This window comes from Glycine max, chromosome 18 (assembly GCF_000004515.6).
Source record: "Glycine max cultivar Williams 82 chromosome 18, Glycine_max_v4.0, whole genome shotgun sequence".
In the NCBI taxonomy this organism is placed as follows: Eukaryota; Viridiplantae; Streptophyta; class Magnoliopsida; order Fabales; family Fabaceae; genus Glycine; species Glycine max.
Window position 1 is genome coordinate 57,112,988 of NC_038254.2, and position 27,358 is coordinate 57,140,345.

At 35.0% G+C, this 27,358-nt stretch overlaps 4 protein-coding genes and 1 pseudogene across 4 annotated transcripts; all 5 read right to left on the minus strand.

The window, feature by feature from the left end:
* On the minus strand, positions 1 to 8,575 carry LOC100801286 (phospholipase D gamma 1). The gene is made up of 11 exons (XM_006602971.4): positions 8,421 to 8,575; positions 6,420 to 8,159; positions 5,591 to 5,704; positions 4,815 to 5,009; positions 4,109 to 4,357; positions 3,931 to 3,999; positions 3,665 to 3,812; positions 2,829 to 2,977; positions 2,167 to 2,346; positions 1,464 to 1,661; positions 1 to 929 (listed from the first exon to the last, which is right to left on the minus strand). Exons 2-11 carry the CDS (start codon positions 8,115 to 8,117, stop codon positions 636 to 638), a joined length of 3,294 nt encoding a protein of 1,097 aa, XP_006603034.1. The 5' UTR covers positions 8,118 to 8,159; positions 8,421 to 8,575; the 3' UTR covers positions 1 to 635.
* A 770-nt stretch (positions 8,576 to 9,345) lies between these two features.
* On the minus strand, positions 9,346 to 11,770 carry LOC100801830 (subtilisin-like protease SBT1.1). Its single transcript, XM_041011862.1, has 2 exons — positions 11,758 to 11,770; positions 9,346 to 11,660 (listed from the first exon to the last, which is right to left on the minus strand). The coding sequence occupies exons 1-2, from the start codon at positions 11,768 to 11,770 to the stop codon at positions 9,346 to 9,348; spliced, it is 2,328 nt and encodes a 775-aa protein (XP_040867796.1).
* Positions 11,771 to 13,350: 1,580 nt separating this feature from the next.
* On the minus strand, positions 13,351 to 15,897 carry LOC121174054 (subtilisin-like protease SBT1.1; annotated as a pseudogene).
* A 5,116-nt stretch (positions 15,898 to 21,013) lies between these two features.
* LOC100786464 (enoyl-CoA delta isomerase 1, peroxisomal) lies at positions 21,014 to 23,012 on the minus strand. The gene has a single exon (XM_003552641.5). The coding sequence runs from the start codon at positions 21,975 to 21,977 to the stop codon at positions 21,261 to 21,263; it is 717 nt and encodes a 238-aa protein (XP_003552689.1). The 5' UTR covers positions 21,978 to 23,012; the 3' UTR covers positions 21,014 to 21,260.
* An 82-nt stretch (positions 23,013 to 23,094) lies between these two features.
* Positions 23,095 to 27,292, minus strand: LOC100787003 (ACT domain-containing protein). The gene is made up of 6 exons (NM_001255182.3): positions 27,011 to 27,292; positions 26,196 to 26,414; positions 26,002 to 26,107; positions 24,301 to 24,649; positions 23,675 to 23,959; positions 23,095 to 23,571 (listed from the first exon to the last, which is right to left on the minus strand). Exons 1-6 carry the CDS (start codon positions 27,162 to 27,164, stop codon positions 23,425 to 23,427), a joined length of 1,260 nt encoding a protein of 419 aa, NP_001242111.2. The 5' UTR covers positions 27,165 to 27,292; the 3' UTR covers positions 23,095 to 23,424.
* Between the last annotated feature and the right edge of the window lie 66 nt (positions 27,293 to 27,358).

Consider the following 27,358-nt stretch of genomic DNA (forward strand, 5'->3'; position numbering starts at 1 on the left):
GATTTCACTCATAATCCAAAAAAAAAAAAAAATAGCGTCTCAAAGTTTGCAAAAGACAATGAAGGAGGCCCTTTATGAGTTTTTCTCTGACATTTCCTCAGTTCAAGTCCACTCAGTTTGTCTCTCCCACTGGCAACCTTAGTAACTAAGTTGCCCCCTTAAATTTTTAATTTCAAATGGCAAGTGTGCATATAGAAAGAAGGAAGCATGCACAAGACAAAATCCGGCATTGGAATCGAATTCTATTGCTATTGCAGCAGTGTGTAACTGATAAACGAATCCTTTTCTGAGAGAATGGGGCATATCATATGGTCTATGAGGAATATGTTGGAGGACAAAACAATGGTGAGAACCAAATGGTAGTTGCTGATGTGCCTGAAATTGCTGCACTTGGTCTCTGAGTAGAAGTAGTAGAAATGCAAAGCTTGTAAAAGTCCCATGAAAGAAAGATCAATATAACTTAGCCGTATCTATACATCTTCACTTGGTCTTTTTTCAGTATGGTGTCTTTATTTGGTTGGATTTTGGGTTGGTATTTGTTTCTTCAACTATCATGCTTTTCAAAATTGTTTCTATGCTGTAATGTACATATTGGCTAGCATAATGTGAAAACACTCAAACTTAGCAACTCAATATCAAATGGTTAGGTTCTCCTTCATGGCAAGAAAAGATCCTACTATTTTTCCTCCTACATCCGGGAACTCTTCACAGTCCTGAAGGGGTCTAACCTTGCCCTTTCGATCAACTTCTACTGGGTATTTCATTAGATGCCCTTTCATCTCTGTTGCTTCATTAGCTGAAAATTGTTTCCAGTTCATTTCACCCATTGCTCTAACCCTTCTTACACATTCAAGGCTCTCCGGTTTCAAAAAGCACTCTTCAATTGTTCCTGTATGTTCTGCCCAAAGTGACATCCTATATCCATGGATCTAAATAGCACAGTGTCACAAAGAATTTCTGTTAAATTATAATACACGATTACATGTTAATGGATTCGAAATTATACTCGCTGAAAAATCAAACAGCTATTATCTTTTTTTTTTAATTTTTTCAACTTTACATATACCTGAGTCAGGAAGAGAATACAGTCTACTTGACTGACTATAATATAATAACTAATAAGGATTAGTTACACCATTGTACCTTGTAAATATTAAGTATTGATAGAGTAGTAGACCATTGCATGATATCCATGCAAAACCTCATTTGACAACCCCAAAATAATACTGATGAGTGTTTTATTTCTGACAGCAGTGAGTTATCCCCCCTTACTTCGTTGTCTCGCATTTGGAATTTAATAGAGGAAAATTCTATCTAATATTTTTACTTGACTAGGAAACATCCTTTAATGAAATTTTGCAATTTCATCTTTTCATCTTGAATAACACAAGGGAAACATGAATTTGATAATATCTTAGCAAATATCAACATTAACAATATATTAACAATGTAAAAAAACTTACTTGTCCATGTGGATAAGATTGTTTTCTTGCCCAAGTATGATGAGGTTGATAGGCTCCCATTGCAATCTCACTGTCCCTTGTTCCTTCCATGGAGCGCTGGTTGATGTTTGCAGACCCCAATATCACATATTCATCATCAACTATCATGCCTTTAGAATGAACATAAATCATGAAGCGTTGGCTATTTCTGCTGGCTGCCTGAAAATATAGCACCAACGTATAAATTTTTTTACTATTGCCTTCACTAAATAAAGATTGCATGCCATTAAAAAAATTATAAAGAGGAAAATAACATTAAAAAAATCAAGTAAAAATTATAAGACACTTGGATAGAGCATTAGAGTACTATCTGATATACAACAACTTGTTATGTTCCGAGTGTCAAGGAGCAGTTTAGATCCTAACATATTATGCACCTATAAAAACTTCGTACCCCATTGCCCAGAGGCTCTTCGCTATGCGAAGGTATGGGGGAGGGATGTTGTACGCAGCCTTACCCTTGCATATGCAAAGAGCCTAACATATTATGCACCTATCTTGAAGCATTTTTTCTTCTTCCTGATATTGGTATTCGGTACCAGATGTCTTGAATTCTATATGGACTCCTTATTTCACATAATGAGATTCATAACATAAATGTGGTATGGTAGTAAAAATGTAATTGGGAAGAGTATAATAAGGGAAAGGGGGTGTTAGTAATTACTTGTGGACTATTTGCTGGGGGAGGAGCTCCGGTCATGCTGACATTATCATACAAATTCCCGGCCTCTCGATTACCAAGACAGAAAAAGTTCAAATAATCTTGTGGAGAAAATGCTGCTTCAAGCCCTGCCTCAACCAAAGCCTTGTAAATTGTCTCATACATCATTTGCATTGTTTTATTCTGCAAAAATTAAAAAAAAAATTCATATTAACAAATGCAATAACTAAGTACCAGCAGGTGCTATAACTTTTTACTCTGCATTCAGCAACCACGAGTTTTGAACAATTGAGTCTTACTACTCATTTGACAGGCTGTAAAGATCCCCTTAGTTTAGGAATAATTTAAGAGAGTCCAATTTCTTTTTTCTTCTTTACCTCAGTATTTGGAATGATGAAAATATTTAAATAGAAAAGAAAGAGGATATTATTCTAGCTCTTCAAAATTATGATGGTCACAATGATATTCTTTATTGCATGACTATACATTATAATCCTTTTAGGTAAAATAACAACCAGAAATAGGAGGATAGAACTAGAAAATGATCTAGAGCAGAGACACAATTTGATGTAAGAATGAATGATTTCAAATTACGATAAATTCATTAGTTAAATCAAATCCTTGCCAAAATTAGTTTGGCATTCAAATTTTATATTGAATCATACCTGCCAAAATAGAATCCTTTGTGTGGCAGCCCCTGTTGGAACACCTTCTGGCCACATTGGAATAACAACATACACTGCAAATCTCTCATTTGCTTTTATCTTTTCAGCAATCTTTAGAGCAATTTCCATTGGGATTAAGTTATTAGCACCTGCCAGTGCAAGAAATTTAACATATAAAAGAGATTTTCAAAATAAATTTGTAGCACCTCATTAATAATGTTTTCTCCTTATTCATCCAACAAATGATAGAGAACATAGAAAAGATACATTTGGTAGAGGCTTGCCATGGGCATTCCCATAGTTTATTTTTCAACGAGTTTTTTTCCACAAATCCTAATATGTAGAATTGAGTTGTTTATTTTATTTCATCAGGGCCAATTATATTGTTCTTGTATCTTAACCCTACCTTAGTAAACTAATCATGGTCCTTAGCCTATAATTTGTAAAGCCTATTGCACAGAATATTCATTTAGACATAGAGAATTTTTTCCCGTTCAACATTAAATTAGTAAAACAAACAGCAGTTGAAAATTTACAATTCAACATAATATGATCTATTAGTTATAATATACTTGTGTTACTTCTAGAGAGCCTTTGATGTAAATAATTGAACAAGAGGCATGTTGCACAGCTGAAAGATTATTTTTCTAGATATAGTGTATACAGGTTACTCAATTAAATTAGTGAAAGATTAATTCTCCAAGATGGATTCTGGTTTTGGATGATTTATCCACACTGAAGTTGATACATCATGTTATTTTATGTTCTACAAAATCTCCAGGATAGTATTGGATGTAATTATAAGGAACAATTATGCATAAAGAGGAGTTCCATACCTAGGTCTTTATGTTGACTCCAATTGTATGAAGAGCCAATGAAATATTGATTCTCTATATAAATGTAATGTTGTGCAGCACGAATGGTCTTAACATATGCTGTATGTATGCTCATGTCAATCAGCACATTCTTTCCACATACTAGGTTCTGTAAAAATACAATAACATTTAACCTTCTGACAGTACATATAGCACAAATTGGTTAAGGTTTGATGGGTTAAACACAGTCTGAAAAACAAAATTGAAACACAAGGCTTTTCATTCACCTTGCTTGTTGCATCTTTTGGATCCTTTGGAAACCTCTTAACGGAATTTGAATCAATTGAACGAAATATCTACATTCCAAAGTAGACAGAATCCATGATTTCATTTTAGAGTAAATGAGAAAAAAATTGCTTCTAGAAAATCAAAATATTTATTCATCATTAGTAAATAACTAATTACCTGAGCATGCCAAACTTCAGGATCATCTTCACCAACACTTGGAGCATCATTGATGCCAATAACATCTGGAATTCTTTCCAGCCTTAGCAAAGCATCATCATCTGAAATTTTCAACTTTTTAATCCCGTGAGGTTTTGAAGCTTTTAACCAGCGCTCCTCAAAGTTAGTCAAAACATCATAAGCTGCTGGACCATCAATTTTAGAATGCAAATCATGCCATGGCTCCCGTGGACAACCTCCAGCATTGCCCTGTCAAGAAATTTACTCATATTATAGGAACTAATTGGTCTGTGTATTTCAAATAATAATACTTAGAAATTGCACCTTATTGATTCCTAGCTACAGATTCCACCACTTTCTTAATAAATTGTGGTTTTTATAGACAAATTTCAGTTGTGCAATCAGGGTACGTGAGCACAAATAACAATATTTTTTTAATAATATGATTGACATATCATTGCTCACTTTTTAGTTCAACATAAATCCACACAATATTTAGTGATAAAAAATTGAACTTCTTTGTAAAAGAATGGAAAGTATTTCTTGTTTATTCTTTGACTTCCTTTAGAACTACTGAAACTTGGATTTATACATTTTGTAGCTATTTTTTTACAGATTCTTTCATTTATCCCTTGCTTATCATATGAAGAGATTGATAGAAAACTCTAGATAGTCTTTATTGGTCAACAATAGAGATAGAGATTACCGTGAAAGTAGGGTTGTGGTAGTCATCCTTATGTATTGTATTCAATGTTCTAAAAAGAGGATGGTGGGGAGTATCATATCGCCCATCACACAAATCAAGTCCACCAACAAATGCTATAATTTTTCTTCTATTATTTCCGGCGTCAGCATCCACAATCACAGTTTTCTGATGATGTGTATATATTGTTCCAACTTCCTAATAATAAGAAAACAGAAATTCAATGTTGAACTCTGAAACCAAAATTCTGTAAGTATGCATAATCTTTAAAGAGATCCAACACACCAAAATCTGATATAACAGTTGGAAAATTGAACCTTGTCAAAAGTCTGACTCATGAAATTGAAGTTTTACTTTCCTAATTGATTAAATTTGAAAACTGATTTTTCTTTTCCTTACTGCAGAGGTAATCCTAATGCATGCTGCTTTTAACTATGAAACATTAAATTCCTATAAGTTATATGCATTGCGAAGAGTTATGTGCAAATATGCAAATGAAATTGTATACTTCATCAACAAGTATACAGAATACTACACTTGAAGATTGTATAAGTCTTAGCCTATGGTGTTTTATTTTGTGTCATCAAATACTATACCAAATTGGATCACATTATCAGCAGAAAATCATAATACATAAGTTTAAATCCCAAAAATGCAAGGTTTCAAAGAATGACTGAACAAAATCAATGAGAAACAACACTCCAGCACAATTTGTAGACAGTTGAGCATAAACTAATAAAAATATATTTCAATTAGTAAAGAAGTTGTCAAAACCTAACCTTTTGCTTGATCCAGCTATGTCGTTTGCCACTGCGAGGACAAAGAAGCACTTGCACTGAAGAGTGCTTAAAAAATCTACGAGTCTCCTCATCATGAGTTGCCATGACACCATCCTGAACGTAAAGTCCAAGAGTATCTCAAAACTAAAGCTAAAAGGGAAAATCATAAATATTATATTTGTATTAATGAAAAAAAATAACTTAATAATCTAAGTCTTTCTTGAAATAAAGTAAAAATCAGTAGTCATACATGAGAAAGTATTAATGAAGAGGGTACAAGAATGGATTGTGCGGTAACTTGTTTTATTTATATTACCATCTAATCTAGCCAAGGGCATTGACAGATTAACTATCAAGCTAGTGTGACTTTCAAGAAGGATTTTAGGCACAGGATCCTAGTTACAGAATAAGACAACCTAAGTTATAAAATGTCTCATGTTCAAATGTATACAAGTTTTAGATATTCAACTCTGATTTATTTAAGGCCACCATCAGCCAATGGAAGGTCAGAAACAAGTTTTATCAATAGTTATAAAACTAGTAACCAAGAAAAATATGTTTAGGAATCTGCCCCCCACTTCTGCGGTTCACTTGCCCAACAAGTATCTCATTGTCTGTTGAACAACATTTCAATATTGCCAAAATCTAATTCTTTTCATTGCCACAATTCAAAAATAGTCACAACAAGTAGCAAAGTCCAAAAAGATATAAAAATTGTATTGGTGATAACAACATAAAGCAAGGGTGTGCATATGCAGACAATTGCCAATCAAATCCTATCAAGCATGGAAATGCAGAGATATGTAACAGAAAAGGTCGTGTTACTTACTGTTTTATAACCTAAAATGCTTCTTGATGTAGGATCATCCCAGATAAGGAGAAGCACTCTTACTCCTTCCTGTGACTTTGACCTTAGAAGATCACCCAATGTATAATCTGAAGCATAACCAGCAGCATCCCTAACCAACCTTACTTTGTGCCACACTGACCATCCTGTAATATAAATCAAACGCCGAGCTTGACTTATGGAATCAAAGATATCTTGCCAACACTTTCCATTCACATAATACATTCCACTGTCAAGCAACACATTAGGGAGGCTGCCATCTGGAACATGAGCATCTTGATACAGAGTAACGGTTCCACCCCTCCTCAAAGGAAAATATGTGCCGGGAACCCCAATGTATTCTGGCCCTGCTCCAACTCCTTGGTGATAAATGCTCAATTTCTCCATAGGTATGTACTGAATGGATAGGGTAAGGACAGCACCTTGCTTACAAGGCTTCCCATTATTATTCAGGATAGGGAAGGTTCCTTCAACTACTTCTCCTGAGTATATTTTCTCCACTGGAATTGCCACAATGCCAATGAGCTGTGAACCCACAATATCACTGTCTTTAACAAGAAAGTGCACTTCAGCAGCATGATATGCAACAGGAACATAGAAATGCTGCAACCAAACAGGATTTTCAGAGTTGCTAATGACGTAAGTCCTCCCAATTACAGCATTGGATACTGAAATTGATACATAAGGATCACTAGTAATCTTCTTATTCATAGTTCCTTCAATTTTGTTGCCCACACTGCCTGGTAATTTACCAAACATATCTCCTAATGTTTTGTGAAACATGTCCATATTTGGAAGATTCTTGGCTTCATGGACCCATATATCTAAATTTCCATGTAGGAGCAAAACTCTCAAGGACCCTTTATTCTGCACTGGAACAATCTGCAAACTCTGACTATGCACTGATTCATTAAATGAGCCAGAAAAATCTGAAAGTCTAGACGAATCCACCCGACTGTGGTAGGAGGATCCCCACCCCGAGAAGGAGTTATTCGAATATCCATAAAACTCCTCTCTCTTCTGTTGCAACTTTGGAACTGAAATGGAATGCATAAATGGTTGCCCTGCAGGCGCAGGTGGTGATGCAGGAGCAGTTGGCTGGTCATCAGACAATCGAACATTACTCATAAGATCATCCAAAGACGGGTAAGCAGAACCCTGAGAAGGCTTGGAATTGTCACTAGTTTGTGACACTTCATCTCCTGCAGTGCTAGTGTTCTCATGCCAGTAGGGACCAGAGAAGCTGTTGGTGCGCAAATGGACATCAGGATGGACTTGAGGAGCTGAAGCTGAATAGGCGTCGTTTGGTTGTTGATAATAATAATGAGATGGTTCATGTTGGAAACTAGCATGGTGTGAAAGGGAAGGCTTGGGAGGATCATGATTTGGTGGAGGAACATGGTAGGGATAAGGGTAAGGAGGATTAGCATAAGATGGTGGAGGGTGAGGAGGGGGATAGGAATACTCAAAATGGCCAGAATGTGAGGAAGATCTAGGAGGTGGAGGATAGGAATAGTTGAAGGAATGTGAAGAAAGGTAAGGATATGGTTGATAAGGAACATGTTGTGCATATGGATCAGGAGCTGAACCTGGAGGAGGAGGGTACGGTTGGTGAGGATTGGGAGGGTACATATATTGGTTTGGATACCGGTATGGAGAAGATGATCCATAATTATCCATTCAATTCAATACAAAATTATCACCCTTCTGATAATATTATAGCTGAAAACCAAAATTTGATTCTCAATACAAAAGGGTCATAGAAGAAGACACCAAATTAGAGTGATTCAAACAAGAATCATGCTAACTGGATTTTAATTGATACAAAATACAGATTTGAAAGTTGAGATAGAACCTATAGTATAGCTAATGAAAAATTTGGTTGATTTGGTGGGTATTCGATCAAATGAATAAACTTAGTTGAAAATTTTGGTGGGTATTTTATCAAATGAATAAACTTAGTTGAAGGTGGAGACTTTTTACCTTTGTTGTTGTTGAAGAAGAAGACCACCGTTCAGGGAACGAAAGTCCACGTGGATTACTAGGATGGCAAGTTACCTAATACCTACCTTCTCTTACATTTTTTTCTGTTTTCTTAGATCGGTAGATTCAACAGTTGTCCATGCGTTATTCCACGTGGACAAATTTGATTGGATATCTTCATGGACATAACACCTGAGGGGGAAGAAAATTTTAACCTTCTGGAAGAATTCTTAATATTTTTTTCTTGCACTAAAAGTAAAACTATGATTATAATTCGGAAACTTCTTACATTTTATAAACCAAAATATACGGACATGTATTGTTTAATGGCATTGGGTTCGACGATGGGAGATTGGTCGCTTCCAAGAAGACACATTGATTCTAATTTTAGGACCCAATTATTTGATTTTACTTTATTTTTTTAAAAAAAAAAGTAGCTTTGTGGTTGGGATATTTTTGTTAGATTCTAGAATTTGTCGCTCTCATTTTCTTCAAATTTTATTTCCATTGGACATTTTTATTTTTATTTTAACTCACACATAAACCTCGGACAAGAAAAACACTTGTGTAGATTTGTCAACACAATTTATAATCTAAAAAATATTTCAAAGAGATTTGTAAATAAAATGTAGATTACACCATTAAATTATCATTATATATTACATCGATTGTATGTATTAAATTTTATTAAAATTAAACAACTATAGGTATATAATTATAGTATAAGACTAGATAACGAAAACAACTACCAATATTGCTTCAGCTGGACCCTTTTGCTTTAAAAAAAAAAACCACCAATAAGCAATTTAAATTATCTTTTTCGCGAACTACAAAACTTATTATGCATCTGATATAATATAACTTACAACAATAGCGTAATGGATCATCAGCAAACTCTCTTTTTCTCCCAAACACTAGATTTTCACTATTTCCAGGTTAATGCTATAGGACTTCTAACTTGATATCGGCCAGATACCCAAATCAGTGACCCAAACGAGGAGGTACCCGCAACTCTTGCTTTTCCAACTGCCAAAAATGTAACCTTGTAGCTCAATTTCTGACCCACTTTTTCAAACTTCAATACCCTTGGTTCAACAGTAACTGATACTCCATCTGGCTGTTTCACCTTAACTGCATAAGCACTTTGGGGTTTTCCAACATTTGTGACAACTCTCGTGTATGTCACATTAGCATTTAAGGCACTTCTGTCGAAAAGAACAGCAAATGAAGGGTAGTTCAAGTCACCAGCTTGAAGAACTGCTTTCTTAGAACATGCAAACTTACCTCTTGATAACAAAGCAATCTGCGAAGAGGTATAATTTAGGCTGCATAAATAATTTAAGTAGTCTTCAGTGCCGATATCATAGACCAACCCTGGATCAAAAGCACTTACAGGGTTAACATGGCCTGAACCAAATGCAAAGGGTGTAGCAAATGCTTTATTATCTGAGGCCATGTCTGAAATTGGAGCTCCTTTGTTGTTCAATGTGTAAGCAGTAGTCATCAAAGCAGATTTGATAGCTGCAGGTGACCAATCTTTGTGCAAAGACTTAAGCAGTGCTGCTATGCCACTAACATGAGGACAAGACATTGAGGTACCCCAAAGTATGTTAAATAGTACTTCTCTTTTGTCATTCATGATAAAACTTGGGCTAGTTTTAGGTGGCCAAGCAGCCAAGATGTTCACACCAGGTGCAGTTACATCTGGCTTGATCACATCTGGCCCCACTATACTTGGTCCTCTAGAAGAAAATGCTCCCATTACTGGTGCAGGGTCACCAAACTTTGTTCCCATAAAGGAAATTGAAGCTGTTGGTTTTTTATCAGATTGAATATAGGTTTCAATCGTCTTACCTTCTGAGGCCCCTAAAGAAGTGGCTGGCAAAATATGAAGATCAGCATAAATTTCTTCTCCTTGATTTTCAGCATTAAGTACTATCATTCCTGCCCCACCAGCCACTTTCACTACCTCTCCCATTTCAGTTCTTCCATTTTTTCCTCTTTCACAAACAACTATTTTCCCATGCACAAGCTTTGGATCAAGGGAGCCTTCACTGCAATGCTGTGCTTCTTTTTTGGTACCTGCCGATTTGCCAAATACAAGGGGCAATTGGTTTGTCAGGTTGCCTTGATATAAAGATGTCCCTTTGAAAAATTTTCCATTTCCAAGCATTACTTCCGTTGGAAAGCTTCGGTCAGTGGAGCTAGCAGCAACTGTCATGATCCATGGAGCACCATTTGAAACTGTTGATGGAGAGGGCCCTTTATTGCCTGCGGAGCAAGCAACAAAAACCCCTTTCTTGGTTGCCCCAAATGAAGCTACGGCAATTAAATCATCATAAAAAGGTTTGGGATCACTCCCTAAAGAGAGTGACAATACATCAACCCCATCAGAAACTGCTTGGTCCACCGCGGCTAATATGTCAGAGTTAGCACAACCTTTTGGCCAGCATACTTTATAAACTGCAATTCTAGAGGTATACCTCATTCCACTTGCTGTACCTCCAGCCTGGCCATAAAGGTTGGCATTTTTCACCACATTACCAGCTGCAGTTGAGGCAGTGTGTGTTCCATGCCCTTCGGAATCTCTTGGGGAAAGATAACTCACTGTTTCATTTAATTTTCCAAAAACTTTTTCATACCCCTTGAAATAGGTTCTTGCACCAATAAGCTTCTTGTTACAATCTGAGGCAGAGAAATTGGTGCCTTGTTCACAGACACCTTTCCAATGAGAAGGTACTGGAGACAAGCCTGAGTCTTGGAAACTGATATGTTCAGGCCATATTCCTGAATCTATAACACCAATAATCATATCTGAGGCCAAGTTAGAAGCACTCCAAAGTGCACTTCCATTATCTAGGCCAAGAAAGTGAGGGGTGTATGTTGTGTGGAGGGTCGATAGTTCATCAGGTATGGCCGAGAGGAAGCCATCCACTTGGTTCAAGTATTTAAGGTGTTTCTTGGAAAGCTGGGCTGCAAAACCAAACATGGTGGTTTCATAGGTGTAAAGGAGTTGAGGGGCTAAAATCTCTTCTTTTTCTTCTTCTTCTTGCATTGAAGCTTCAGAAATGAAATAAATGATTGATTCAGACCATGGTTTTGATCTGTCATGAGAATGAATTGAGACTTTGAGCTTGGTCTTGTCCATGTGTACTATGTATGTCTGTTGGTCTGCAACAGCTATTGAATTTGTCGCCATAAAAGCCAGAAATAGGAAAAGTATCCTAAAGATCATGATGCCTGCAAATTGAAGAAAGGGATTAACACTTCACGGCTGTTAAGGTCCTAAAATGTATGCATAAGAATCTTCAATTCAACAAAAAATAAAATAGGAAACAAAGGTATACCATTTCCAAACTTCTAAAGATTATTTTTCTTTACCAGTTTTTGTTAGATTTTGCTTTCTAGGAGAAACATAGTTTTTAGTTACAAGCCGGTCTCTAATATTAAAATATTGTGTACTTTAGATATATAGATAATTAAAATAAAGTTTTTACTTGTATTGTATATGTATGCAAACTATGAAATGCAGTGAGACAGAGATCGTAGACAGATTGAAGTTGTGTCTGTTGCAGTCTGTGCCTATGCTGAGCTTAGTACAAGAGCATGAAAAAGTTAATGGAAAAATGAGTGCCAATAATCTTGTCACGTTAAATCTTAAATATGAAATGTAATTGTAAGCTTTAATTCTATGTATAACCTCATTGCAATTACAAAAAAGAGTTTACCTTCTCTTTAATTCTCTTCTACCTCGAGATGTGAATCAATTGGTTTGGCTAATGATCAAGACTGCATGCTTTGAATTAGATGACAACAGTCCAAAAATTTCCAAAGACATATATATAGAAATGGAGGGACAATAAGTCAAAGATGATTTCTTATTAGTTGGTGATAAAAGGTATATTGACTGTACATACTTAATTTAATGCATGTTATATAAATTAAATTTAGAAAATATAAAATTTAATAAGCACATACGGTCAATATAATTGTTTACCAATTAGTAATAAAAAAAAACCATCCTTTGAATGATTTTCAAGGTAGTTTTATAAAATTCAACAACATTAATACTATATTTGTTAAATATAATATATAGTAAAATTATTAAGCATATAAAATATAAAGAAATTTATCAAAACATATGTCGTAATAATTAAATTTAAGAAATAAAGAATTTAATATGTATATATTGTAAAAAAATACTAATTAGAAAGAACAAATCTTTTTTTTATGTTTTTTAAGGTGGTTTTATAAAAGTCAACAACATTAAATAATATATTTATTAAATTAATATGTAGTCAAATGATTAAATATAAAAATTAATAAATAAATTGATAAATATATATTTATCATTTTGAATTTTTAAAACATGCTTTAGAAGCTAATTTTTGAACAATAATATAAACAATACAATTTTTAATGGACATTTTAATATATATATATATATATATATATATATATATATATATATATATATATATATATATAGTGCATAATATTTTTTATATATCTTAATAAATTGATAAAGTTTGGTCTTAATTTTATATAACTTATTTCCTTATTTATACCTTGGTTTGATTTTGTGCTAAATTTATTCAGAAGAATCAGATTTGAATAAAATCTGAGTTATGATCAGATCTTAGATGATCGATAGACTATTTATTGCTTCCTAATTGTTTCTTGATTATAGCATATTTGGTTTCCTCTTTGAGACTAATTCTGTCGATGTATTATTCAACCTGTATCAGAGAAATAAAACTTTTCCTCCTCTGTTTTAATAGTATCAGAATAATTTTTTTACTCATTAATAAAAATCATTCTTTGTACGATTTTTAAGGTGGTTTTACAAAAGTCAACAATCTCTTAATGCTAGGAAGGGAATAAGTTCATACTTAAAGATCGGAGGACACTTTATGAGAAATACAAAGCCTGTTATAAAATTTAGAATTACTTGATTATAAAAAAGTGTACAAAATGGATCATACTAAAACAATATCGAAAATAACAACAAAGAAGCAATTTAAATGCAAGTAGCAATTTAAATCACCCTTTTGCCACAACTGAACTTATTATGCACATGATGTAACTTCCAGCATTAATCTAATGAGTCATCAATAAACCCTCTTATTCTCCCAAACACTACCCTTTAGAAAGATTTTCACTATTTCCAGGTCACTGCCATAGGACTTCTAACTTTATATTTGCCAGATACCCAAACCAGTGACCCAAATGATGAGGTACCTGCAACTCTTGCTCCTCCAATTGACAAAAATGTCACCTTGTAGCTCAATTTCTGACCCACTTTTTCAAATTTCAATTTCCTTGGTTCAACAGTAACTGAAACTCCATTTGGCTGTTCCAATTTAACTGCATAAGCACTTTGGGGGTTTCCAACATTTGTGACAACCCTCCTGTATGTCACACTAGCATTGGAGGCACTTCTGCCAAATAGAACAGAAAATGAAGGGTAGTTCAAGTTACCAGCTTGAAGAAGTGTTTTTTTAGAACATACAAATTTACCTCTTGATAATAAAGCAATCTGAGAAGAGGTATAGTTTATGCTGCATAAATAATTTAAGTAGTCTTTGGTGCTGATATCATAGACTAATCCTGGATCAGAAGCATTTACAGGGTTAACATGGCCTGAACCAAATGCAAAGGGGGTAGCAAATGGTGAGTTATCTGAGGCCATGTCTGAAATTGGAGCTCCTTTGTTGTTCAATGTGTAAGCAGTAGTCATCAGAGCAGATTTAATGGCTGCAGGGGACCAATCTTTGTGGAAAGACTTGAGCAGTGCTGCTATGCCACTAACATGAGGACAAGACATTGAAGTACCAGAAAGTATGTTAAATAGTACTTTTCTTTTGTCACTCATGAGAAAGCTTGGGCTAATTTTGCTTGGCCAAGCAGCCAAGATGTTCACACCAGGTGCAGTCACATCAGGCTTAATTACATCTGGTCCCACTAGGCTTGGTCCTCTTGAAGAAAATGCTGCCATCACAGGTGCAGGGTCACCAAACCTTGTCCCCATAAAGGAAATTGAAGCTGTTGGTTTTTTAACAGATTGACTATAGCTTCTAATAGTTTTACTTGCTGAAGCCCCTAAGGAAGTGGCTGGCAAAATATGAGGGTCAGCGAAAAGCTCTTCTCCTTGATATTCATTGTTGAGTAGTATCATTCCTGCCCCTCCTGCCACTTTCACTTCCTCTCCCTTCTCAGTTCTACCATTTATACCTCTTTCACAAGCAACTATTTTCCCATGGACAAGCTTTGGATCAAGGGAGCCTCCAATGCAATACTGTGCTTCCTTTTTTGCACCTGCTGATTTGCCATAGACAAGGGGCAATTGGTTTGTCTTCTTACCTTGATATAAAGATGACCCTTCGAAGGTTTTTCCATTCCCAAGTTTTACTTTTGTCGGAAAGCTTCGGTCAGTGGAGCTAGCAGCAACTGTCGTGATCCATGGAGCACCATTTCCAACTGTCGATGGAAAGGGGCCTGAATTGCCTGCGGAGCAAGCAACAAAAACCCCTTTCTTGGTTGCCCCAAATGAAGCTATGGCAATGCTATCACTATCACAAAAGTTTCTTAGGGAGTCGGGTTTGATTATGATTAATATATGAGTCATGTTGAGTGTTTGATCAATTCAATTTCATGTAGTTTTTTAAATGGATGGATTTCATATATATGCAATTTTATTATATATTTTATACCTCATTCCACTTGCTGTACCTCTAGCCTGGCCAAAAAGGTTGGCATTTTTCACCACTCTACCAGCTGCAGTTGAGGCAGTGTGTGTTCCATGCCCTTCGGAATCTCTTGGAGAAAGATAATCCACTGTTTCATTGATTTTTTTCCCAAAGAATTTTTCATACCCCTTGTAATAGGTTCTTGCACCAATAAGCTTCTTGTTGCAATTTGAGGAAGAGAACTTGGTGCCCTTTTCACAAACACCTTTCCAATGAGAAGGCACTGGGGACATGCCTGAGTCTTGGAAGCTGATGTGCTCGGGCCATATTCCCGAATCAAGAACTCCTATGATCACATCTGTGGCCAAGTTAGAAGCACTCCAAAGTGATCTTCCATTCCTTAGGCCAAGAAAGTGAGGGCTGTATGTTGTGTGGAGGGTTGACAGTTCATCAGGTATGGCTGAGAGAAAACCATCCACTTGGTTCAAGTATTTGAGGTGTTTCTTGGAAAGATGGACAGCAAAACCAAACATGCTGGTTTCATAGGTGTAAAGGAGTTGAGGAGCTAAAATGTCTTCTTCATCATCTTCTTGCATTGAAGATTCAGAAATGAAATCAATGATTGATTCATACCATGGTTTTGTGCTGTCTTGATTTGAGGCTTTGATTTTCGTCTGGTCCATGTGTACTATGTATGTCTGTTGGTCCGAGAAAGCTATTGAATTTGTCACCATCAAAGCCAGAAATAGGATAAGTATCCTAAAGATCATGATGCCTGAAAAAAATGAAGAAAGGAATTAACACTATATGGACTGGTTTTCTTTACCAGTTTTTGTTACATTTTTCTTCCTAAGAAAGGCATAATTTCTAGCTACGAGCCGATCTTTAGTCTTAAAGCATTGTGCTTTTTAGGAATATAGATAATTAAAGGTAAGTTTTGCTTGTATATGTATGCAAACTATGCAATGCAGTGAGATATAGATCACAGACAGGTTGAAGTAGTGGTGGTCTGTTGTAGTCTGTTATTGTGCTGGGCTTAGGACAAGAGCACGAAAAAAGTTAATGAATATGAAATGCTAATAAAATCGTCACATCAAATCTTAAATAAGCTCAAAATTAAAGAGTAAAAGTGTATGGTTTACATATGCTCATTGCAACTATAGAAAAGAGTCTACCTTTTCTTTACTTTTCTTCTGCTTCAAGACTGCACGCTTTGAATTAGATGACAGCAACCCAAAGATATATATAGAAATGGAGGGACAACAAGTCTAACTATATGGTAATGACTACGTTGCATGCGGTACCGGGTAAGATTTTTAAAAAAATTAGGACATGGATACGTTAATGTAAATTTTAAAAATATAGATATATAAAAAAAGCATAAATAAGGCTAAATTGTATAAATGATGAAAAAAAACACAACATAATTTGTAACATAAAAGAATAAAAGAAGATTAAATTCAATATGACCAAAAATATCTCATATTAAAAGACTATAATACATAAATGTTTAACAATCAATATTATAACACCTAAGCATGGCTATGATATCACACTTTAACTGTTTCAATCTCATTATTTCTATATTCATCGTCAGTTAAATAAATTATGAAATTTAGTTCATCTACAGAAAGAGTGACCACGTACTTCAACAAAGTCAGTCCCTTAAAATGAATCTTTATTCTGCTTTAAAAGGTTCACAGTGACATTTGAAATCAGTTATACTAAGTACTCACAGTGACAGATTCAAAAAGTGTCATACTCAGTGGCAGATTTGGAGGGTCAAGATCAGAGATTCAAAAATGTCCCTCATCCACACCATACACGAACAGAGACACACAGCAGCAACATAAATGAAACCAATTAGGAGCAAAGGAAAAATTAATTTTTTTCACTACGGCCTAATATAGTTATATACCCAAATAATACCTATATGTATTCAAATTAAGTACTCAATTTTTTTTAGAAAATATTTTTAATACGTAGCTGGTATTTACTGATACGTGTACAAAAATGACTTTAGGAGTAGCATGCTCGAGAGGTATCGGTTATCAAATATAGAAATAACTTTTTGCTGTCTGTACCAAATTATTTCAATCACTTGTTTCCGGTTTTTCTTTTGGCACACTTTTCCCTTTTGTGAACCTTTTTGTGTCTTATTTGTGACATTTGTAAGCACAAGGTTGAGACAGTATTATGAGTCATGACAAATTTCGTGTGGCTTATATTTTGAGTTTTAACTATATATTGACTTGAGGAGATTTATTTAAAACTTTCATCTCCACCTTTGCCATGAAATGTCTTTCTATAACCACTACGTAGAAATATGTTTATCTGATGTCCGTCATTCAAAATGCTTCCCGTTCAGTGTTTAATTATCTCCATAACTATATGTTACTCAATCTTACATGTAGACTTCATTTGGATAATATCTCTATTTGGAGTCACTGGCTCAGTCCCTTAATGTTTGATGTGGTTACAAGAAACTATACAACAATAATAATGAAACCTTATTTCACTGGATAAGGTCGGCTATATAGATCATGTGACGTCATTGTAAACGGTTAAAAACCAAATGTTAAGGAACTATGAGAGGATAAAGTTGCACCCTATTGTCTTTAGCTTTATTTTTTGACTTAGAGGTAAGCATTAACTTATTATAATATATACTCATAAATGTATACCTAAAGCCATAGACTTGGTATGCAAAATAAGCAGGGAATGAGTGTTCATGAACATTCATTGTAGAAGTATAGACACCTAAGAGATCAAGGGGCTTCATACAATTTATTCAAAGTTAGTTGAATCACGTGGTAGTTTGGGGCTAAAGATCTTAAGGTGAGACCAGCGGATAGGAAGATAATGAATTGAAGTTTTTGATAGTGTTCTCTTTTGTCATTAACATGTTCACATTTCTTTCAATGCTGGCTTCATAATTATCGTTGATGTCACACCTAGCGTGCCAATGTCACGGCTAGTGTTCAAACTATTGCCATTGTCACAGATAGTGTGCATAACTTCATGCATATTATTGCCAATGCCAGAGAGTGTTCATAACTTCGATCATATATATTACTCTGCCAATGTATTAACATTCTGAGTAGTATGTGTCAGCTAAGAAAGACCCATAGTTGTCAAGGGACCACAGGTTTTTAAGACCTCAAGTGCTGCATAAGGCATGGATCTCAGGAATTTTCTGCACTCATTGAGATTTTTGAAACCATTATGCACTTTCAGTTTAGTGACCATTATGTGGTTTTGTACTTGAGTCCGATTTAAGGCACTCCTTTACCTAGCATTCCTTTATTTTGAACATTTTCGAGTCCATAATTAAGCACAATTGTAACATTGTCCAAATTTACCAAACAAAAACATTCAACAATTAATTGAATTTAAATGGAGAGACACATAAATGTAATCATTTTATACTTGTAAAAAGAGGGGCATGGCAGAGACTTTTATTATCATGGTATGGGGTACGAGAAAAGTTAAATACAAACAGTTGGATCCTGTGAGGGAACTAGATATTTTCACTACTAAAATCCCTGAACATTAATTCAGCACACTTCCAACTAGATCACACCAAGAAATCAAACGTTTGAAGGAACCATTACTTACATTAACATAACAAAGGGACTGCTTTTAGTTTCAGTTTTTGTAAATACTTTGAGTGAATCATCAATCTCATTTTGTAACGTAGGTTAAATTAATCTTTAAAATTAATAAAATAGTAAAATGGTCCTGATAATTAATTATCAATCAATTTAGTGCCTAAAATTATAATCATTGTTCAAATTAGCCTTTAAAATTAAAATAATAATAATAAAATGGTCCTTAAATTATAAATCATATATTAATTTAGTCCCTTCATTGATATCTGGTGTCATCTAATATTGTTAAAAAGGCTAAATTGACACATTATATGCTTGAATGATAACTAACTAGACACACATATAATTGTCATATCGCACATATGGAGTTAACTGAAATATTTAATAATCTTTTTTTTTTCTTCTATGCATTTGTTATCTTTTTTAATATTAGAGACCAATTTGACTAGTAATTACAATTTCAAAAGCTAAATTGATTGATAATTTACAATTTTATAAGAGCGATTTTATCAATTTTTTTAATTTTAAATATCAATTTAATCAAAATCATCATGAGCTAAATTAACGATTCACTAAATACTTCTTTTTAACCATAGGTTTATACGAACATAGTCCAGGTAAGCTGTCATGCTTCATGCCAATTGGGTGATAGACTGATAGTTGGAACATAAATTCTAAGTCAAACTTTGATGAAGGATAGGTTTCTTGCTGAAAGGGGAGATGCATCAATGAATGCTCTATATGTGGCCCATGAACAACTCTGTTCTCACATGAAACATTCACATTAAAATTAAGATTGTTGTCGTATTGAATGGACTGCATTATTTACACTGACACACTTTCGGGTATCTCGCAATTTCTATGCTTTAGTTTACCTGTACACTGTGGTGTCTTTTTCGCTTTTGTCTCTCTTCTTTAAATAAGATCGGGTATAAAAACAAAAAAAAGAAATTGAGGTAAAATATTAACTTCTTAAATTTGTTTCTAATTGACACCACCAAGGAGGTACCAATTAAATTGGTTCTTAGCATTATGAAAAAAATGTGATGTTTTAAGAACCAATTTAATGTGATAAATCTATTGGGCATTAAATTAATCTGCAAGTTCATAAACTATTTGATATTTTTTTATTAAACTTTGAATTATTTTTTTAATTGGATTCCTAAACTTGTATTTATTTTTTAATTAGGTATAATAAGGAACTAATTAAAAAATACAAGATTAGGAACAACACTTAGAAGCCTAATTAAAATTTATCAAATATATAGTTCAAACATTTGAAAATTATTTAACCTTTATTGAATAAACAATTAATTTTTTGAGTATAAAAAAATAATGGAAAAAAATTTATAATATATGTATATATATATATATATATGTCCGTTATTTTTTTATAGCTTAATCTAAAAAAATTAATTTGACCCCTTAAAGTGTCCCTTAAACCAAATTTATCCTTTCATTGATTTTTTTTATTAATGATGTTAATTTCAGAGGACATGATAAATATAGCTGAAAAGTATCTTTCACGTAATAAACTAACAGAATGATTAATTTACTCTACCATAGACACTTAAGAGAAAATAAGTAAATAATCAATATAGATGTGTGATTTTAAGGGACATATAGTTATGGAGATAATTAAACACTGAACGGGAAGAGAGTTGGGAGACCGAATGCCATTCTAAGAAAGCAAGACAAAAAAATTTACCATTAGGAGCATGCAACCATATGACCTATCTATCTTTAAGTGCAATCTTGCCACTTTCAATCTCTAAGCATGTCATCAATGATTTCCTCCAATTTAAAGCTAGCTTGATAGTTACCACTTACCAAGTTTAGGAATTCTTGATCATAAGTGTTTAATTCAAACTTAGTCAATACATCCTCTTTATCAATTAACTATTCTCTTATTTGAATCTCCAAACCAATACAAGTCTCTTTTCTTGTTGGTAAAAATAATCCCAACTCTTTTTTTAATCTCAAAACAAACTTCACTTCCTATTGTCGATATTTTAAATCTTGGATACAAGTTTTAAATGTATTATCTCCTAAGGATCAATGTAAGATATATTTTTAGTGTTGAAATATGTAAAAATTTAATTTTATTCACTCTAGATATGTAAAAAGTGTGGTTTTAGTTTTAGTTTCTGGAAGGTATAATGCATTGCAACATTAAGCCGAGTGGAATAGAAATGACATGCAACAGGCAACGAGGTGTCATTCCATTAGTCATGTCAGCATTTAGTTTAATAGAGTTAACTTGAGAAATAATTACATTTTTAAACTTAGGAGGTGAAAAACAAACATAATCGTATTTTGATCTACTAAAAATATACTTTTAACCCATATAATCCGTAATGTAATGGGGGTGCCAGGAAGGTACAACAAGCAACAGTGCATATTACAAATAAAATAGGCCCAGAGTGATTAAAAACGTTAAAACAATCACTGAACTATTGGACTTCAGAGCCCAACATACTAAGAATTACAAAGCGGCCCAATAAATGTCTTCATGTCACACGAGCCCCTATCCTAAAAGGCTAAAGCCGTGAAGTAGTGTATGACTTTCTCTCAGAGGTATCTTCAACGGCTCGAATCACGCGACCCAGAAAGACCTTCCGATTCTGAGCGTACACGTGTCCAACCCATCCTCTCTTCACCAAATCCGCGGCTAAAGCGAGCGCAGCCTCAACGGTCTCAGCGGCGCTGTCGTGAGCCGAGTCGATGACGCCGAGCCGCAGCGCCTCCTTGGCAGTGAGCTTAGCCGCGTTCAGGACAACGTGGCGCCGAGCCGCGGGCGAGCCGATTTTGGCTTCGAGGAGAGCCACGAACCACGCGGGAATAACGAGGTTGATGTCAAGCTCGCTCATGTAGAGGAATCCCCTGTCGCTGCGCATGAGAACGTGGTCGTGGGCGAGGGCGAGGGTGTAGCCGGCGGCGGAGGCGTGGCCGGTGACGGCGGCGATGGTCGGCATCGGGAGGGTGAGGAGATCGGAGACGACGGAGCGGAGGAGGGAGTCCATGAGGATCATGCGCTCTTTGACCTCATCGGAGGATCGGGCCCAGGCGATGTCGTAGCCGTTGGAGAAGAATTTGCCGTGCGCGGTGGTGACGAGGGCGGAGGAGGCGGTGGCTTCTTGGCGGACGCGGCGGAGGGAGGATTGGATGGAATCGAGGAGTGTTGGGTTGAGACGGTGCTCGCCATCGCCGGTGAGTGTTAGGATGAATATGCTGCCTCTCTTCTCCAAAGTGCACATCTTTGCTTTGAATTGAAGGCGTGGACTCCGCTGGAGAAGTTTTTTCTTTCTGTATGATGATGGACAAACAAATATAATCCATTGTTGTAAAATTTTCTTCCTATTTTGAGTTTTTTAAATGGCACAATTATCATTATGTCATTAATTAATTCAAAAGACATTTTTTGTTCTGTGTAATTTAATGACTATTTTACCCATTGAGATAGAAAGAGAATTTTACTGGTCAATATATTCATGATATATGTTAAGAAAAGGTCAAGATAGTAAAACAATATATGTTCATGACTATTTATATTTAAAATAGGTAAGGGGTAAAACAATACAAAAACAACTGTGTATTAAAATATATTTAACCGGTATAAAAAGTTTCTTGAAAGAAATTTGACCGTCCATTATAATTTCATAAATCCAACGGTCAATAAATATTTTTTATTACCTCACCACCAAACACAAATTTAATTCCTTGACCAGCCTAGCCTAGCCTGAATTGAATGGTATTTTCTCTGTTTTGATTTTGTTTTCATATATAAATAAATTAAAAAAAAAGCTATTTAATGTTAGACGCCGGCGAATACCATGACCTTCTCTGCAACTTACTTTGAAACGCAAACATGGTTGAATAAATAATACTATGTGCCTCGTCATTATCTCTATCAGTGTACTAACATTTCAACCATATTGAAAACAATTATTGATTACAAACACTATTTCAACAATTTTTTTATATCGAATGCAAAACACAATTGGTGTAAAAAAAAAAAATAGATCATCACTTTAATCCAAACATGCATTCAAGGTGTAAGAGAGAAGACCTAGGTTATAAAGTGAATATTTGATATTATAATAAGAAACTATATTCTTGTAAAAAAAAGAAACTGTATTAAGTTCAAAATAACAAAGTCGTTTTAAATATAAAAATGATTACAGTATTAATTTAGTTATTTTACTATGCTTAAAAAAAGTAATTTTTAATTTTAAGAAATAAATCTTATTTACTTCTTAAAAAAACGTTTACATATAAAAAGTTTGTTTAAATTTTAAATTTTAATTTTTTTTAAAAAAATTACACAAATTCATACTTAATAATATTATAAGAGATATAAGTAAAAAATAATGCTAAAATGAAAGTTGTTTTTCTCTTGCACCACATTTATAAAGATAACGGAGGAGGTAGTAAAAAGAAAATAGGATAAGCAAATGGGCACTGTTTTTAGATCACGCCCACCACTCCACATCGTCTAGGTGCTGAACACAAAACCAATATACAGAAATTTTTTTCTCACTAAAGCCAAATAAAAGAAACATAAGATGATGTACAATGCTAAAAGTATATGTTTGTCGTTAATTAGATACCCTGCTAACTTAACCATATTCAAACGGCAAACCAAATTGATATTTAACATAAAAACTGAACGGAAAGTGCTTTTTCATTTGATACTGAACCAGATTACCAGCCCATCAGTGTTCTTCTAACTTTGTCAACAATCTGAGTTCTTGCTTGGCTTCTGGTCAATGGAAAGTCACGGCTTTCCTCCAACAAAAATCTATACACTTCCCATTGACGTTCTTGTGTTGAATGTCTAACAACTTCAGCCTACAATACAACAATGAAAGAGCTTTTATTCAGAAACTGTTACTAGATTCCTTTAAAGAACATCAAACATTGTCACAATAAGCTTTAAAACATAAAAACTTACCGAGAAAATGCCTACTCCCAACGCTTTTAAAGTCAACGTAACATCATAGAATACACGGGGTCTCCCCTTTCCACTCAGCTCCACAGGATTAGCAACCAGAAGTTCTGTGTCTGGACCCCGGTTCACTATCGTCACCCGCAACGGATGAAGCATCTCTTCTTTTAAGCATGAACACAAGGTTTTCTGGCTTTCAGGATCTATGATCTTTTTCCCATCGTTGTGCTGGACAAACAAGTCTATATTCCGAAAGCCTTTCACACTTGAAGAAAATCGACCAAAAGCAACCTGATCGAAAAATATGTAATGATATATAATAACTCATTGCAACTAAGAATTTATGTAACTAATTGTCTGTGAAAAAGGAATCCAAGAATGATTGAGCAGAATAAGATCAACACATAACAAGGGAAGATTAAAAAAGATGCACAGAGAATGCCATAACAAAATTTCAACAAGTTACTTGCTTCTCCTTAATAATTAAGACTTTACCACCATGTTTCAAATTGTTTACTCTCTGATCAGGTTGCTTCCTTTGATTTAGTTTGATGCAAACATGGTTCACTAGGGGAGAAGCTGAACTGCAAAAGGCCATGGGCATGCATAAATAACAATTCAGGACAGAATACCTTAATATCAGAGTCTTTAGAAATCCTCATAATGTCATAACACAAGCCCTTCTGATCAACGCATTGTATCTGAAGCAGGGTATGAACTGGGCTCAGTGAGTTATCCACAGTAACAGTAGGTGTCTTCAGTGTTGTCATATCTTGGCTGAGAGGATGCAAAGACAACTTGTCTAACAGCTCAGAACTAAATAACTCTTCAGCAAAAGCTGGTGGAAGAGAAGAAAACCCCTGCAAATGTCCGTATTCAGGCCCAGCCAACTGAAGTTCACTGGAGATACACCTCTCTCCTAAAGCATCCATCAGATATTCACATACATAATCTTGCCTCTTTTTGGTGTGAAGCAATTCCCTGTTTTTATTACAAAATATCACATAATTAGCATAAGCTACTAGCTACCTACAAAAATACATGAGCAGACAGATTCAACATGTATACACTCCATCCAAATCAAGAATTTTATCATTTATATTGATTTTTACAAGAATTGAGGTGAAACATGAAAAATTAGAGCATATGCAGCAATTAAGAGAGCTAAACATTGAGCCAATGACAAATGACATGACATGAATATATTGTGACAATATAATTGGCCTTTCTGGTTTTGAAAAATCCAACTTCAATCAACAGTTTCTGTTTAAGTGAAATAATCATGAACTGTACAAGAAATGGTAGAAACTATATAACAAATTTAGGCTTCCTCCCTTTGGAGGACTTGAAAACAGGTAATAACTAAAATGAAGACTTAAAGCTAATCTTGCACTGGGCTGTCTGAACTCTGAACATATTTGTGTGCACATTTTTTTTATATAGAGAGGATGAACACCATTCATACAAGAGTTGGGATAGCCACACCCAAGCCAGTGGAATTATTCAGTGGCTTTGTCTTTTTTTTCCCTTTCATTTTCTGTGAGCAAAGTTTCACCTCTCTGCCTAAAGCTACATCTTGGCTCCTCTATAAGTTATGCAGAATTTTCAAATTAGTGCCCCTAGTTCCAACTGCAGTAATGTTCAATTGTCAAGATTGAACAGGATAGTTTGAAATTTTAACCAAAATTCTTGAGCTTAATAATTTATATAACTTCTGCCCTTAGCGAGCTCCTGGCAAGCGAAGTCCAAACCATACCCATAAAATATATAATTTTTATTGTTAATTTTGAAGTCTAGCACGGATTATTTAAATTTGGAGCACAAACATCATATTTCTTGGGTTTTCGACCCATTTTGTCCTTAATCCTTTTACTAGTAACAGAAAAATCAACTGCAGCAACAATATTTTGATCATAATTATTCTATTCCATCAGCACCGTATTCTTGGAAACACATGATTCGATCCTAGGTTAATCCACTCCGTTTCTACATCCCTTGATTATCAGATAACAGATGGTAATGCAAATAGAGATAAAATAAGAACAAATTTGGCTAATTTGTCATCAAACAAGAAAATCATGTTGATCTTTAGAAGCCACAAGTATTTTTGCGTACTCAGTAGATAAAGAGAAACTGGTGCTCAATAGGAATATCATCACAAATTCTGCTACCAATTTGACTTTCTTTTACATATGAATCACAAAGACCAACTTCCAGATAAATTTGACTTCCCACTTTCGGAGACATATGTTGTAGAAAATTCTAAATAGATTGAATGGTGTAAAGAAGAGAATCCAACTGATGCAGAATACCAACAAGAATCTCATACTTACATCCCATCAGTGATAAAGAACATGTCTAACACCCTTCCATCTGGGGTTGGCATCGCTTTGACTCTCTGAATAATAAGTTCAAGGTTGCACAGGATTTCATTAATATCTACAAGAACAGGAAAAAAACAGTGTCAAAAACTGTACTCCATGTGTGATAACCAACCAAAAGAGAGAACAAAACAGAAACTAGTTACCATGTAGCAATCCTTTTTGATCAACACACCAAACCTTCAACAGGTAAATCGGAGGCGGTGAAGGACTAGTGGAGTGCTGATTGAAGTGATAGGAAAGCAAACATGAAGGGCAAGCTGAAAGGAGCCGAGTCTTCAAACTCTCCCAATCAACGTTGAGCGATGCTGGATGTGCAAGAACCCAATAGACGATGTAGCACCATCTTCCATCCGTGGAAATATCTGCACCACAATCCAATTGACACATGAAAACAGCCACAAAAACAAAACATAGCTCCAAACAATGAATAAACACAACATCAAACTACGCAAACGGTTGCTATTTTTTATTTGGTCAGAGACTACAGTAAGACTCTTATCACTGTGGGCGAAAAATTCTCTATTGCAACGCTTAACGCAGGACTCGAATTCGAGACTGCTGGATATACTGAAACAATCTCAAGTTGTATGTTTAACACATGACTCGAATTCAAGACTGCTCATTAAACTGGAACAACTTCAGACTACTGATTAAATTGGAACAACCTCGTGTCAATTGATTTACGCATGTTATATGTTTGCTAACTATTTGCTAAAAATAAGGGCCATGAAAAAGAAAAAAAAAGAGTCTCTATAACAGAGAGAGAAGGCATGTAATTTTTTTTTTTTTTTGGCAAATGTTAGTCGTTAGAATTGTTAGTTTCAGTTCAGTTAGCAGGACGATTCAAACCAGGGACCGAAGACCGAAGCATGTATGATGTATGTAAGAGTAAAATGGATGGATAAAGATTTGAGATTTGTTGGAGAAAGAAGAAACCCAGATGGGAAAAGAGAGATACCAGCACGGGTAATGCGGAGACCGAACTCGAGGATGATTCTGCAAAGATCACAGCCGAGACCAGCCTTGTCGGGGCAATTGACGGTGACGATGCAGGGCTCATTGTGATCCTTCCCTTGCTGGATCACAACGACGTCGTCCCATGGAATACCCATGACTTTGAAGTGTGGTGGGTTTAAGGGACGATGGCCACCGGGAAGAACATTGCCGGAGCGCAAAATGGTGGCTCCGGACAACGGGGTTGGTGACTGGGTGAGGAACAAAATGAAATTTGAGGAAGGCTGAATTGCATTAAAGATAGCGTAATATATATGTGTTTCTAAGTAATAATTGCTATTTTTCGTAATTG